Source organism: Bombina bombina, chromosome 5 (assembly GCF_027579735.1).
Source record: "Bombina bombina isolate aBomBom1 chromosome 5, aBomBom1.pri, whole genome shotgun sequence".
Taxonomy (NCBI): domain Eukaryota; kingdom Metazoa; phylum Chordata; class Amphibia; order Anura; family Bombinatoridae; genus Bombina; species Bombina bombina.
This window is the reverse complement of record NC_069503.1, coordinates 266,787,234-266,803,004: the sequence shown is the minus strand read 5'-3', so window position 1 is coordinate 266,803,004 and position 15,771 is coordinate 266,787,234. Positions and strand designations below refer to the sequence as shown.

At 38.4% G+C, this 15,771-nt stretch overlaps 1 protein-coding gene across 1 annotated transcript in view; it reads right to left on the bottom strand.

Moving 5' to 3' along the window:
- Window positions 1–7,625: 7,625 nt before the first annotated feature.
- The window catches only part of CUBN (cubilin), a 749,121-nt gene continuing 740,975 nt past the window's right edge, over window positions 7,626–15,771 (bottom strand). Inside the window, exon 67 of the mRNA XM_053713984.1 lies at window positions 7,626–7,964. Within this exon, the coding sequence (XP_053569959.1) occupies window positions 7,857–7,964 (108 nt within the window). The 3' untranslated portion in view covers window positions 7,626–7,856. The remainder of the gene's footprint in view (window positions 7,965–15,771) is intronic.

The window sequence follows — 15,771 nt, the reverse complement described above, 5'->3', positions numbered from 1 at the left end:
GCCGACACTACTGAGTCCATAATCCCTGCACCTTAAAAAATCCCAGCAGGCTGGCGTCTGTGGTCACATCACCCAGGAAGGCTAACATCCATGGTCACATCACCCCGGAATGTCTCCAGAAGCATGCACCCTGAGACAGATAGTCCTGAAAAACCACTACGGGAGAAAGTCTCATGTCGACTGATCCAGATCCATCCTCTAAGTCAGATCTCAATGTTCTCCATTTTATGGAAAATAGCAAAGGAAATGATGCCCATGCAAACCATCAGATCAATTCCCTCCATCATAAAGTCACTAAAAAGTGAAGGTAAAATCAACTGCAGCTAGATCCAGACTCCCAACCTTCTGGTTGCAAGATGGCTAAGCTATCTACTGGACCACTAGAGCTTGCTGTCGGCCGGACAGCAGACTGCAGATAGAGGAAAAGGAATAAATCCTTGGTTATCTAACCTCTGTTATAAATCTTCCCCTAGATAGAGAAACTATTAAGGTCCCCAAATAAATCACCCTTGTAGATGGAACAAGGGAACACTTCTCCAGATTTGTTTCCCATCCATGGGAAAGTAGATTGGACAAGATATCTTGAAAGAGAGTTTGCTGGAATGAAGAATGACACATGAACCAAATATTGTCAGAAAAGCACCCTTGCAATACCCCAAGACCTAAAAGTCTTTTTAGGATGATGAAACTCAGAAACTTGAGAAGATCCCAAATCATGGGAACAATAAATACATATTCTTCAGGTCTATGTTCGTTAGGAACAGGCCCTATTGAACCAAAGGAGAATGAATACTACTTTGAAGGTCAGAACCTGAGAAACTTGAGGTAAATACCTAGATTCTGGGACTGGAACTATAACTCCCAGTTCAAGGAATGCCTCTCATCATACCTGGATTGCAGATATTCTAGAAGGAGAATCTGCCCCTGGGAGGAAATCTTAGATAGGACTAGGTTTGTTTGGATCCCAAAAAAACATGACTTACCCTGCAGAAAAAGGAAAAGGAAACTTTCCTTTAGTCTTACTCTCTTGACGTGTGGTAGAAAAACCTTTTTTCCCCCGTAAAGCCAGAGGATAATTCTGCTAGTCTAAGACCAAACAAGGTCTCATTCTTGAAAGGAAACACCAGAAGCGTGGATTTGGAGGAAACAAAAAATATTGAACCTGCAACTGCAGAACTATAAAGCATAGGCTCTACCACTAAGCCACAGGTAGGCTTCTCAGCTGATTAGATTTCATCCCCAATGCCCGGTGGGCTAGTACAGCAAGTCTAAAAAGACAAGACAATGCTCTAAATGAACAATTAAACCTTCAGCTTCTTATCCATGGATCCATAAAGGAACAGCAACCCTCCAAAGGGATCGAAGCTCTTTGAGCCATAGTAGAAAAGCTCCCTTCTACTTAGGGAACTGTGCATTTAAATGGAGTCAGCAACAGAAAAATCCTTTAAAGGATGGGAGACAGGGAGAAAGGTATCCCTAGCTTTTTTTAGTCCTGATGAAAAACTCCCTAGCATGTCTCGAAACACTTCCACATATGAAGGAACATCATCGAATGATAAAGTTTGCAAAACTTCTAAGCGTTGACAATGACAGGAATATTGGTGTCATCCAAGTAGCCAAAACTTCCTAAACCATACACGAGGTGTTAAGGCATACATGTGAAGATAACCACTTCATTATCAGATGAAGGAATTATACTGTCTGAATCTGAGATTTTACCCTCAGAGGCTACCAACGTAAATAAGGGAGGTTTGTCCTATCATGATATCTTAATATTTAATATGATGATATGTCAGAACGTTATGAATGCTTAAACACTGACTGGGCTACTCCGGTCTGTGAAATAATCTAGCACTCTGCCAGTTACGGCCAACAAAAAGTGACCCTACACCTCAGCTTACTGAGGTTTCCAACCAAAAGTAGAATTTTGCAAAAGAAACACGGCAGAGCTCTCCTTCCGATAGAGTGCAAACTGAAAAAAAAGATAGCAACCAAAAGACGCCGTTCCGCTAGCTTAAAACGGAAAGGCGGGACACACGTGACACATCTTCTGTACAGCAAAAAGAAGCGTGCAAACTCTTCCCGCCCTGCTTTATAATGGTGGACGATCGGTGACGCAGAAAGCAAAGGATTATCCTAATGTGCAATGTCTCACATACATAACATGCAAAAGCCGTCAAACTCAAAGCCCATATCAATGACAATAATACAGTAAACAGACACAGTCTTACATGTTTGATCACTGCAAGTATAAACATGAGTCTTACAGAGCACCTCTGTAAATGCGACTGTGAAATACTAAACTGCTGCCAAAACTGCGCTCCGCAAAAGCAGCTAAAGTCTAGATAATACTTACAAAAACTAAAGGCTTGCTTAGCTAAAATACTGCCCACCAACAAGTGAAAAGTATATACTTTCAGTCTGAAAAGTAAAAACCCCAGTCTCAGTTCACAAATTAAGTGCCTGCTCTCTGCCATAAGTATCCTGTCTATAGGATATTAATGTCCGTTAATATTGCAGCTCTTAACAATCTTCCTAAGTGCCTGTCTCTCATACCTAGAAGACAAAAAGTACTTACCTGCAATCTAGCCATCTGGCAGGAGGACAGCATACACGGCATGAGAGGACGCCACTCCTCACAGAGGCCTGTGGAAAAAAAGTAAGATCAGAGAAAACTACTCTGGCTTTCTGTACCAGGGCAGCAACATGATAGAAAAACGCAGTGAGGCCCACCCCACAAGTTCCTAACTGCTTAAAAGCCACCACTGCCCTACTGAAGAGACTAACATGGAGTATGGCTAGACCCAATCATGAGAGGAAAGATCAGAGCAAACCTACTCTGGCTTTCAAAATAATAAAATCTTGATTGAAGTAAAATAAAACTTCAATCACCAAAACTTCACCTCCTCCTTGCAAAGGCAAAGAGAATGACTGGGGGTTATGGGTAAGGGAAGTGACATTTAACAGCTTTGCTGTGGTACTCTTTGCCTCCTCCTGCTGGCCAGGAGTGATATTCCCACTAGTAATTGATGATGCAGTGGACTCACTATATCTTAGGAAAGAAATGTTATTTGGTGTTTTTTTTGTTTTGTTTTTTTTAAAAATAGCATTCCTCTACCATTTATTAATTTGTAACCACATTATCCAGGTGATCATGGGATTAAAAATATAATATCGGTCCGTATTGTAAAAGGGAATGCAACATTTCTCAGCTAGGTGATCAATGCGGTATCGCTCGTTACCATGGTGATAATTTAACTATAATACTTAAACTAATATTTATTTTAAAAAATAAACAAGTTTGTTTTTATAAAATGTATTTTGAGGTCTCTAGGTAATTCTGATCTTTATTTATGTGCCTTTAGAGACCCCAAAATCTTTTTTTTTTCACTTTTTTAAATATTATTTTTCTCACTTTTTTATTTTTTATTGTACATCCCAAAGACTTATACCATTAGAAAGGGTAACCAATTACCTTTCCAATGGTGGGTCTTGGAGGTCTGTAGCTGCTTAGATGTCCGCGCAAAACATGGAGTCCCGGCGATGCCTGTCACTATACAGGCCAGATCGCCGGAGTGGGTGGAAGCCCCCAGATCTCTTTCAAGGTGGGTAAGTGCTAGCGACGGCTCTGAGCAGTCGTTGGCACCTGAGTGGGAAACTTTGCGACGGCTCAGAGCCATCGTTAGCACTCAAAGGGATTAAAAGACTTTTGGTTTCCTGTATTTCTATTCCTACATATTGAGTTCTACTCACCCCTAACCTCACTCATAGAGATTAAGGAGAAGAAGTTTTGAAAATAGTCTGTTGACTTTGGCAGTGAACCAAACAACTGCTAACTAATACCATTATTATTAGCAGTTATTTGTAGAGCACCAGCAGATTCCGCTGCGCTAGACCCTCTCAGTTGAATGTTGTGGTCAAAAAACAGATTGTAGAGGGTCAAACAGTTGGAGAATAGAAAGTCTGTAAAACCACTAGTTAGAAGTTTAGTGCCATAAGGAAGTAGAGAATTTGGAAAACTAGTTTAAAAACAGATGCTGGGTCAAAGAAAGGCTTTTGTTTCAAGTGCACATTTGAACTGGGATGGAAATATGACGATAGAGTGGTTGAATAGTTGGCTAGGAGCTATAGTGTGTATCTAATGCTGCTACTGGATGCCTTCCTGTGAGGCTATCCAGAAACAGTACAGTAACAGTCAAGTATGACTGTTACTGGGTATGCAATCGCTCTGACAGCCAATCATAGGGATTGTATACTTTGATGGAGCCTAGATACTGGCATGTTGCAGTGCATGCTGGTGTCAGGCTCACTGGGTTATCGCTGGCTACATCAGGTCATGTGATTACTGTGACAGCTAGTAGCAGTGATAACATCATAAATGACAAGCTATTGTTTATAATCAATGGTTTGTCTTGACCCCTTCTCAGCACCTATGTCATACCAACAGTAAGCATGTATTTTAATAAAGTATATTTTTTTATAAATGTATTTTGATAAAGTGTATTTTTATTATTTTTATTTTAATTAAGTATATTTTTTATTTTCTGCGTTTGGAAAAAAAAATGTTTCAATTAAAAGTGTCAAAATGCCTTTAAGTAAATACCATGGGGTATACAGTACTTTCTAAATATATATACTTTTGTGCATAGGTTTTTGGATTGGTTGACTGCTATTAAGCATATAGTACATTTTGCAGATATTTAGCGTTAACTAAATAATTACATTTTTGAGTAATTCGCGTACATTTGCTATAAGTTTCTGGAAACCTAGTCATATGAGGTATTCCTAAAAGCAGGTCAACATCTGTTTTAAGATATTTTTCTTAAGCTACACTAGTTGTACAGAAAGGACTTGAAAACTATTTATTGTTATCTTATGTAATAATATAGAGAATAACAATAAATTAAGTGTACCCACAGATATATAATATGTGTGGGTGCAATTAACAAGAGTGTAGATAATTATGATAAATCCAATACAGAGCCAAAATGCCTAAACTGCCTCTGTCATTTAAATTTGGAAACTCTTGAAAATGGTACAGTATTAAATGCTTCAGACACTAGCCTGAGAAGATAAAGCTAGTGGGTCTAAATTTGTAGAAACACAGGTTTAAGCATAACAATTATCCTCATGGTCTGCATATAATTATCAAGACCTTGCAATAATGTTTGCATGGTGTCACAATAATGTTTGCATGGTGTCACAATAATGATTGCGCTTAACGTGTAATTTAGCCCAATGTCAGTAACTGATGAAGTTGCAAAATCAAATTCTACAGACTACAAAAAACTAAAGAAGATAGAGAAAAATAGGAACAAAATCAGTCCCCGAACTATATATGTAATAATCTCAGATTTCTGGTGAAGAAAATGATTCCCTAAAAAGTAAACAAAACCAATTTCAACAATTAGAGGGTTCATTTATACTTTTTTGAATAGTAAGTCCTAAGCTTTTAGATTATACAATATGTTTTTGGATATCCCCAGATGCATTACAATACATAAGAAAACATTTAAGATATATGTTCATCTTGTACCACAGAATAAAATACAATAATAAAATAATTTTAATTAATAAAATAAATATTTCAATTAATAAAATAAAATAATAAAATTAATAAAAGACGATTACAAGTTATTTTACGGTAGAAGAAAAGTTATTCTGCATTAGTTAATATAAATTGCAGACATTTCTCCCTATCAAACAAAACGTGGTACACTCATTTGATTATATAGTAACCATAACATAACAGAATGATTTTTCTGTGTTCATTTAACATTGCTAGACACAGAAGTGACATTTCCGTGCAGTGCAGTGCAGTACAACTAAGGCACTGTTATTATATTGCTACTTTATCTCACATGTCATATTGTATATCACTGGTGATGTCATGCAATGTGTCCCTATGTTTACTTTACTGTGTAAGCTTTAACTACTATTATTTATCTACATTTCCTATACTATAACAGCCATGCATGCCTATGGTACACTTACTTGTATGGCAACAAATTATAACATGAGTTGTAGTATTAGAGGAATTTATAGGCAGAATGATTTGTTGCAGTTGGGTGGAGTTGGGTGGCTATTTGGCAGCAATGTAGTATATTTATGTGGGCAAAAGCCATAGTCCTATTTTAGTCAGCAGCAGTAAATGCATCACTAGACATTGCATTGACATAATAACAGATATTTTGAGATAGAGAGATATGTTATAAATAAAATATAAAAGTGTTTACTGCTGTTAAATACTGACCACAACAAAGCCATTATCTGGGGTCTAATTTTTAGTAGCAATAATTGTTTTATTTTTTTAAGCATATTGAAAGAACATTGGAGCTTTTTCCCTTTTTAATTGGATATTAGAACCAAAATATTTATTTCGTGATTCACAAAGCACTATTTAAAGGGACATGAAACCCACATTTTTTCTTTCGTGATTTAGAAAGAGCATGTCATTTTAAACAACTTTCTAATTTACTTCTATTATCTCATTTGCTTCATTCTCTTGATATCACTTGCTGAAAAGCATATCTAGATATGCTCAGTAGCTGCTGATTGGTTGCTGCACATAAAGGCCTTGTGTGATTGGCTCACACATGTGCATTGCTATTTCTTCAACAAAGGATATCTAAAGAATTTAGCAAATTAGATAATAGAAGTAAATTGGAAAGTTGTTTAAAATGACATGCCCTATCTGAATCATGAAAGTTTAATTTTGATTAGACTGCCCCTTTAATTTACTTTGCTTAATTCTCTTGGTATCCTTTTTTGAAGGAGCAGTAATGCATTACTGGGACCTATCCGATCACATTGGTTGAGCTAATGACAAAAGGCAAATTTGTGCAGCCACCAATAAACAGCTAGCTCCCAGTGGTGCCTTCCTACTCCTGAGCCTACCTAGGTATTCTTCTCAACAGAGGATACTAAGAAAAAGAATCTAGATACTAGATGTAATTTGGAATTGTGCTTCAAATTGCATGCTCTACCTGAATTATGAAAGTTTTGGGTTTCATGACGATTTATCAAGCAAGGGCAGACAGGGGCGTACATATTCCTCTCTCCTCTGGCGGGCAGCAATGCGCTGCCCGAATTTAACATTGCATGCAATCCTGCCCCCTGCCCGCGCACAGCCAATTAAGCACAGGCAGGAGCTGTCAATCTCCCCGGTCGGAGGAGACCGAGTAGATAAAAATTCTCCACCTAAGAGGTGGAGAAAAAGTTAGGTAAGCAGCAGTCTGATGACCGCTTCTTGATAAATTGTCATAGGGAGAAGGGCTTGATAGATCGAGCCCTTTGTGTATTTTTGCCAGCTCCCCTACCCCCATTTCTGACTTTTAGATTTAATCTTGAACTATCCAACCACTATCATTCTTTGCCAACTGACAAGACTGGATTTTTTTTCCTTTCTTTGATTGGATGATAGTTTTCAATCTACATTTTACAAATATTAGTACTGTACTGTTAAAATGTGGGTTTCGTAGCAGGGTAAATCATCAACAAACATAGTTCAACTATTGCTTTAACATATATATTTGCAAAAATTATTTTGTGACTTTTGTTGAAACATTTTATAGTTAAAAAAAGAAAAAAATGCACACATAAAATATATTTAATAAACAATTGCATTCATTCTAATATTTTATTAATTCATAGTGCATGTGATTTTGATTCCTGCAAGTAAAATAACTGAATCTCATTATTTGTGTTATGACTGTTTGTGTCAACTCTAAAATTTTATATACCTCAAATTCTATAACAAAGTGCAATGAGATAACTTTCCATTTTTAGTAGTGAGCAGGAATAGTTGTAGCTTATAATCAAGTGTTAATATATCAGGACCTATAAGTACAGCTGTTTCAGCTGTTCCAAGTTAGTCTGAAACCTGAAGGTAATGTTACAGTTTCTGCATGGAATTTAATGAAGACTTGATGAGATGTGGTGTTGATTGGAGCAATGTCATTATGCTGGAAGAAAAGAAACACAAATAGAAAATATATTCACAATGGTTTAATGGATATAAAAACATTGGTAAATAAGTCTGTTCAAACAAACTAAATATAACAGAATTGAAATAGTTATGACTGCTTTGTGAGAAGCCTGTTAACATGCACAAACTAACACTTCCATGATATTTAATCTTTTAGTTAATTTCCAGTAAATGCTGCTATATTATCATTATTATTAGCTATTATTAATACACATTTTCATAGCACAGACTTGTCTGTTGTCTTGCAAAAAATGATCATAGCAACCAAGTGTGAAAATGTTTGCAATACATTAACTGTTTACATTAACTGCTCTTCAATTATCAAACTGCATCCTCCTCTCGCCTTGTTACTAGACCAGATAGGTTTAGCCACTGTCATTTTGTTAGCAAAACTTTGCAGGGTCATATTTTATTGGCTATTCTTAGGCCAATTAGGGACAGATATGTGCAGGGTTAGGTTTGTAAATCCTGCAGTGTGCATTTGCAATACTCACAATTTGAAAACCCAAATTTTTTCAGTGTTAAATTACAGGAAAATGTGGGACATTAAATATGAAAGTTTTTTTCTCTATGTGTCGGTAAACATTTATTACAAGGTATTTTATGATCCTTTAAGGAATTCAGAGGAGCTATGTTTTATGGGAATCACATGTTATTTTCTCTCTTTTTTATTTTTGTTAAAGGACATTCAACTAAAAACTTCACTATCCATAAATGCCTAGATTACAAGTGGAGCACAAAATGTTAGGACTGTTGTGAGTTAACATCGCTTGAGTGCAATACATACCGCTTACATTTTTGGGCTCAGTTATTTTTTTATCTCTAAAGTGCTAGTTGAGTGTGCGCTAACATCTGCACGCCAGATAGGGAAGGTGTGTTAAAGGAGGACTAGGAAATTTTGGCCTGGGAGCAAATAAAACATGGGGGACCAGGTACAGAACTTCCATACTGATCTGGAAAGCTCTGCTTAAAGGGACACTTGCGTGATTCAGATAGAGTATGCAATTTTAAGCAACTTTCTAATTTACTACTATTATCAATTTTTCTTCGTTCTCTTGCTATCTTTATTTGAAAAAGAAGGCATCTAAGCTTTTTTCTTGGTTCAGTACTATGGACAGTACTTTTTTATTGGTGGATAAATGTATCCACCAATCAGCAAGAACAACTCAGGTTGTTCACCAAAAATGGGCCGGCAGCTAAACTTACATTCTTGCATTTCAAATAAAGATACCAAGAGAATAAAGACAATTTGATAATAGGAGTCAATTTGAAAGTTGCTTAAAATGTCATGCTCTATCTGAATCATGAAAGAAAAAAATTTGGGTTCAGTGTCCCTTTAACCCAACAACCTCACTAAGGCCCCGATATTCAAAGGATTCTCCCGCTTGGAGAGAAATTGCAGTTCAGACTTCACAGGTGCTGAACTCACTGAATATTCAAAAGAAAAATGGTGTAACTCTTCAGCACTGCCAGATCTCTCTCATTTCTATATGTTAAGGAGAGACAAGCCCCGTACAATATAGAACTTCATGCTATGATAATTTTGGTACACTTACAATTTGTGCTTTTTGTTTTATATTACTTTACACTTTAGATGGGTTCTTTCGGTATGATTACATTCAAGCTTTCCACTTTCTCATTCATATTTTAATACATTTAGATTTAGCTCTAACAGTGATTTTACAAATTCTAATTCTGATTTGAAAGTTTCTGTGATGCTTTAACAAATTAGGGTTATACTTTGTATATTTCTGTGCAGCTTTTACAAATTACATTGCACCTTGTATTTGCTGCATTTCAAGTTAAATCTGGCAGTTTCAGAAAGTGGAAGGGACAGGGCACTTCCCTGGGCTGAACAGGGGAGTCCCCAGGGTATGTTAAAGCCCTCTCACAAGTCTTGTGAAATTATGTAAGCAGTTTACACAAGCTGGTCTGAATTATCTCTTCAGTTGTGTGCAGGTGAAGTTTGCTCAAAATTCACAACACACTTATTTTAACTAACAGAGAATTGATATATACTAAAATATAGACAAAATCAAGTTAAATTGTAGTGAACACATTTCAGTTGGATTTGTAAAACATGCTACATTTAGCCTTTGGGGCATATTTATCAAGCTCCAAATGGAGCTCTGAGCAGGCGGACAGACATCGCCGGAAATCAACCCGATCGAGTATGATCGGGTTGATTGACACCCCTGCTGGCGGCCTATTGGCCGCAAGTCTGCAGGGGGCGGCATTGCACCAGCAGCTCTTGTGAGTTGCTGGTGCAATGCTGAATATGGCGAGCGTATTGCTCGCAGTATTCAGCGAGGTCTGTCGGACCTGATCCGCACTGTCGGATCAGGTCCGACAGACCTTGATAAATAGAGGCCTTTATATCAGCCCCAGGTGTTCTCCAGTTACCTTCTCTCTCCCTTGTGAAATTTTGTATCGCAGAGTGGTTCATTGCTTTCTACGGAAGGCATCTCTCATTTCTCTGGGACATCCCCTTTTCTTAGAAAATTCAGTGATTTCTCCCCCTGTGAAGTCTGCTCTATAATCTCTCTCCAAAACAAGGGGATGTTGGATTATCTGGCCCATAGAAAGTAATGAAGCTCTCTGGGAAACTAACAATTTTTTAGTTTAATTTAATTTAAATAGAAGAAATGTGAAGTGCAATGTAATTTGTAAAAGATACACATAAAAATACAATGTATGAAACTAATTTGTTATAATTAGACAGAAACTGAAAGTATTATCAAAATTTGTAAAATTACAATCCTAAATACAAAAAATAAAATACAAAATAGAAAGTACACTTCAAAGTTTAAATGTAATAAAATTCAATATGAAGTGTAAAGCGTTCTAAAATACAAAGTACAAAGTGTAAATGCTGCAGAACTGTCATGTCATGCAGTGCTATATTGCACTGGGCTTGTCTCCTTCCCATACAGAAATGCAGGGAAAACCCCTTGGAGACGTATAGCAAAATCTGCCTTTTGACATTTTACTAGGGATCTTGCAGTGCTGGAGCATCATTTTAGAATATCTCACCTGAGCGGAGAGGTTTTGAATATCAGACCTTTATGAGGCTGATTTATCAATGTCTGTCCGACATTTTAAGCTGTAGCGTATCATGTCCGACAGACATCGCTGAATGCCGACAACATTTTAGGAATTGTAAGAGAGTGTCAACTGAACCCATGTTCTAAACACCTTGTGATAAATCTTCTTTGTCACTGGTTTATGGGCCTGAACAAAAGTTTCAATGAGAGAATCAGAAAAACCTCTCTGTGTTAAAACTAAGCATTCAATCTCCAAATCATCAATTTTAGATCCTATTAAAAGAATGGACCATGAAAGAGAAGGCTGTGACACAGAGGAAGTGGCAATGGACGACTACTGGACATCTGTACCAAATCCACAAACCAAGTCCTGCAAGGTCAATCAGGATTACTGATGAGACCTTCTGCTTGATCCTGGCTATTACCTTTGGTAACAGACCAAGAGGAGAAAAATTGTAAGCAAGATGAAACCACCAAGGAGCTACTAGAGCATTCACAAATCTCCCCTTTGGATCCCTGGACCTCGCAAGATATCTGTGGAGTTCTTTGTTCAAACGAGAACCCATCAGATCCACTTCCCAGAAGACTCCATAGGTCTACAATCTGACTTCCAGATGTAGATACCATTCCCCTGGGTTTAAGAGATTGACAACTGAGAAAGTCTGCTTCCCAATTATTCTTCCTTGGAATATGAACTGCAGAAATTATACAGGAATTGCTCTCTGCCCAAGCCTCCCTTGCATTGTCTGACTGGAAATGCAGATAAGTCTCTGTTCCCTGAAAATTGCATGGAGTTCCAGAGCATTTATAGGCAACTTCACATTCTGAAATATATAAACTCCCTGTGCTCTCTGAGACCCCCAGACTGCACCCCAATCCAAGATACTTGCATCTGTCGAGATCACAGTCCAGTTTAGATGGACAAAAGATGCCCCCAGAACAATGGACTGATGATTGATCCACCAAGAAAGGGATTGTCTTGTATTGGCATTCAAAAGAATCTTGAGCCAACTGAGTGTAAACCCTGCACCACTGACGAAGCATACAAAGCGAAAGAGGTCTCATGTGAAACCGAGCGAAAGGAATCGCATCTGAGACTCCTATCATCAGACCCAAAACTTCCATACAAAGAGCTACAGAAGGAGAAGGAACTGACCGAAGATTTACACAAGCTGTTCTGTCAAAGAAAGTGGAGACTGAATAGATTATGCTCTTGAAGAAACAAGAAAAGCTTGTTGGTATGAGATATTGCGAAATGTAAATATGTACCAAGAATTCATCCAGGTATGGAGCCATCAAAGCACCATGAGCTCTTATTAACGATAAGAGAGACCAAACGGTAGAGCAACAAACTGAAAATGCTTGTCCAGGAATGCAAATCTTAGAAATTGATGATGATCCCTGAGAATAGGGATATGAAGATAAGCATCATTCAGATCTATATAGGACATTGACTGCCCCCCTTTAGACAATAGGAAAAATCGTCCGAAAGACTCCATTTTGAAAGAAGGAACCCTGAGAAACTGGTTTAAATTTTTCAATTCCAGAATAGGTCTGTAAGTTCCTTCCTTCTTGGGAACAAGAAAGGGGTTGGAATAAATTCCCTGACTCTGTTCCAAATCTGGAACTGGAACTTTTACTACCTAACGGCTAGATTACGAGTTTTGCGTTATGATCAGGGATAGGCAAGGTGTCCGTACACGGACACTGGTGTCCGTGACTAGCCCTTGCAGTGTCCGCCACATCCTTAGTATATCTTTTTCTTTCTGATTAAATAATAGAAATAAAAAAAATATGTAGTGCGAATAAAGTTAGTGGCTTGTCAAGAGACTGCTAGCGATATTGGGTGATAAGTTATGGAATAAATAAAGCCTGAGTGAAATACTGGATGTGCATCTGCATCTGTATAATAACACCCAGCTCTATACAAAGACACAGTAGTGACACTGGCACATGCGTATATCCAGATAAGGGCTGGTTATAGGGTCAGTGGTATCTGCATCAGTATAATAACACCCAGCGCTATATAATGACACAGTAGTGACACTGGCACATGGGTATAGCCAGAGGAGGGCTGGTTATAGAATCAGTGGTATCTGCATCAGTATAATAACACCCAGCACTATATAATGACACAGTAGTGACACTGGCTCATGGGTATAGCCAAAGGAGGGCTGGTTATAGAATCAGTGGTATCTGCATCAGTATAATAACACCCAGCACTATATAATGACACAGTAGTGACACTGGCACATGGGTATATCCAGAGGTGGGCTGGTTATGGGATCAGTGGTATCTGCATCAGCATAATAACACCAAGCACTATATAATGACACAGTAGTGACACTGGCTCATGGGTATAGCCAAAGGAGGGCTGGTTATAGGATCAGTGGTATCTGCATCCATATAATAACACCCAGCACTATATAATGACACAGTAGTGACACTGGCTCATGGGTATAGCCAGAGGATGGCTGGTTATAGGATCAGTGGTATCTGAATCAGTATAATAACACCAAGCACTATAAAATAATGTTTTTAATTTCAAATGTACCTTGGTGTCCTTCACTAAGGTCTGTACTTTGGAAGTTGTCCGCCACAGCCTTTGTCTGTGCCTATCCCTGGTTATGATTGAAAAAGCCTCATAACGCTGCTTTTTCACTACCGCTGCTATTATGAGTCTTGTAGGTATAGGTGTACCACACACTTTTTTGGCTGTCACACAACGTAACTACCACACTTTTTAACTACAAGATCCGTACCGTCACCTGAGAGTCAGTAGTTATGGGTTTTACGTTACAAAGCTGTAAAATAAAACTCATAACTAAAGTTTTACAAAGTACATTTACACCCATAAACTACTTATTAACCCCTAAACCGAGGTCCTCCCGCATCGCAAATACTAAAATTATTAACCCCTAATCTGCCACTCCGGACATCGCCGCCACTATAATAAACATCTTAACCCCTAAATCGCCGCACTTACGCATCGTAAACACTAGTTAAATATTATTAACCCCTAATCTGCTGCCCCAATGTCGTCACCACCTACATACACTTATTAACCCCTAATCTGCTGTCCCTAACATCGCCACAACCTACATTACTGTTGTTAACCCCTAATCTGCTGCCCCCAAAATCGCCGCCACCTAACTGCACTTATTAACCCCTAATCTGCTGCCCCTAATGTTGCCTCCACTATACTACAGGGAGTGCAGAATTATTAGGCAAATGAGTATTTTGACCACATCATTATGCATGTTGTCTTACTCCAAGCTGTATAGGCTCGAAAGCCTACTACCAATTAAGCATATTAGGTGATGTGCATCTCTGTAATGAGAAGGGGTGTGGTCTAATGACATCAACACCCTATATCAGGTGTGCATAATTATTAGGCAACTTCCTTTCCTTTGGCAAAATGGGTCAAAAGAAGGACTTGACAGGCTCAGAAAAGTCAAAAATAGTGAGATATCTTGCAGAGGGATGCAGCACTCTTAAAATTGCAAAGCTTCTGAAGCGTGATCATCAAACAATCAAGCGTTTCATTCAAAATAGTCAACAGGGTCGCAAGAAGCGTGTGGAAAAACCAAGGCGCAAAATAACTGCCCATGAACTGAGAAAAGTCAAGCGTGCAGCTGCCAAGATGCCACTTGCCACCAGTTTGGCCATATTTCAGAGCTGCAACATCACTGGAGTGCCAAAAAGCACAAGGTGTGCAATACTCAGAGACATGGCCAAGGTAAGAAAGGCTGAAAGACGACCACCACTGAACAAGACACACAAGCTGAAACGTCAAGACTGGGCCAAGAAATATCTCAAGACTGATTTTTCTAAGGTTTTATGGACTGATGAAATGAGAGTGAGTCTTGATGGGCCAGATGGATGGGCCCGTGGCTGGATTGGTAAAGGGCAGAGAGCTCCAGTCCGACTCAGACGCCAGCAAGGTGGAGGTGGAGTACTGGTTTGGGCTGGTATCATCAAAGATGAGCTTGTGGGGCCTTTTCGGGTTGAGGATGGAGTCAAGCTCAACTCCCAGTCCTACTGCCAGTTTCTGGAAGACACCTTCTTCAAGCAGTGGTACAGGAAGAAGTCTGCATCCTTCAAGAAAAACATGATTTTCATGCAGGACAATGCTCCATCACACGCGTCCAGGTACTCCACAGCGTGGCTGGCAAGAAAGGGTATAAAAGAAGAAAATCTAATGACATGGCCTCCTTGTTCACCTGATCTGAACCCCATTGAGAACCTGTGGTCCATCATCAAATGTGAGATTTACAAGGAGGGAAAACAGTACACCTCTCTGAACAGTGTCTGGGAGGCTGTGGTTGCTGCTGCACGCAATGTTGATGGTGAACAGATCAAAACACTGACAGAATCCATGGATGGCAGGCTTTTGAGTGTCCTTGCAAAGAAAGGTGGCTATAATGGTCACTGATTTGTTTTTGTTTTGTTTTTGAATGTCAGAAATGTATATTTGTGAATGTTGAGATGTTATATTGGTTTCACTGGTAAAAATAAATAATTAAAATGGGTATATATTTGTTTTTTGTTAAGTTGCCTAATAATTATGCACAGTAATAGTCACCTGCACACACAGATATCCCCCTAAAATAGCTATAACTAAAAACAAACTAAAAACTACTTCCAAAACTATTCAGCTTTGATATTAATTAGTTTTTTGGGTTCATTGAGAACATGGTTGTTGTTCAATAATAAAATTAATCCTCAAAAATACAACTT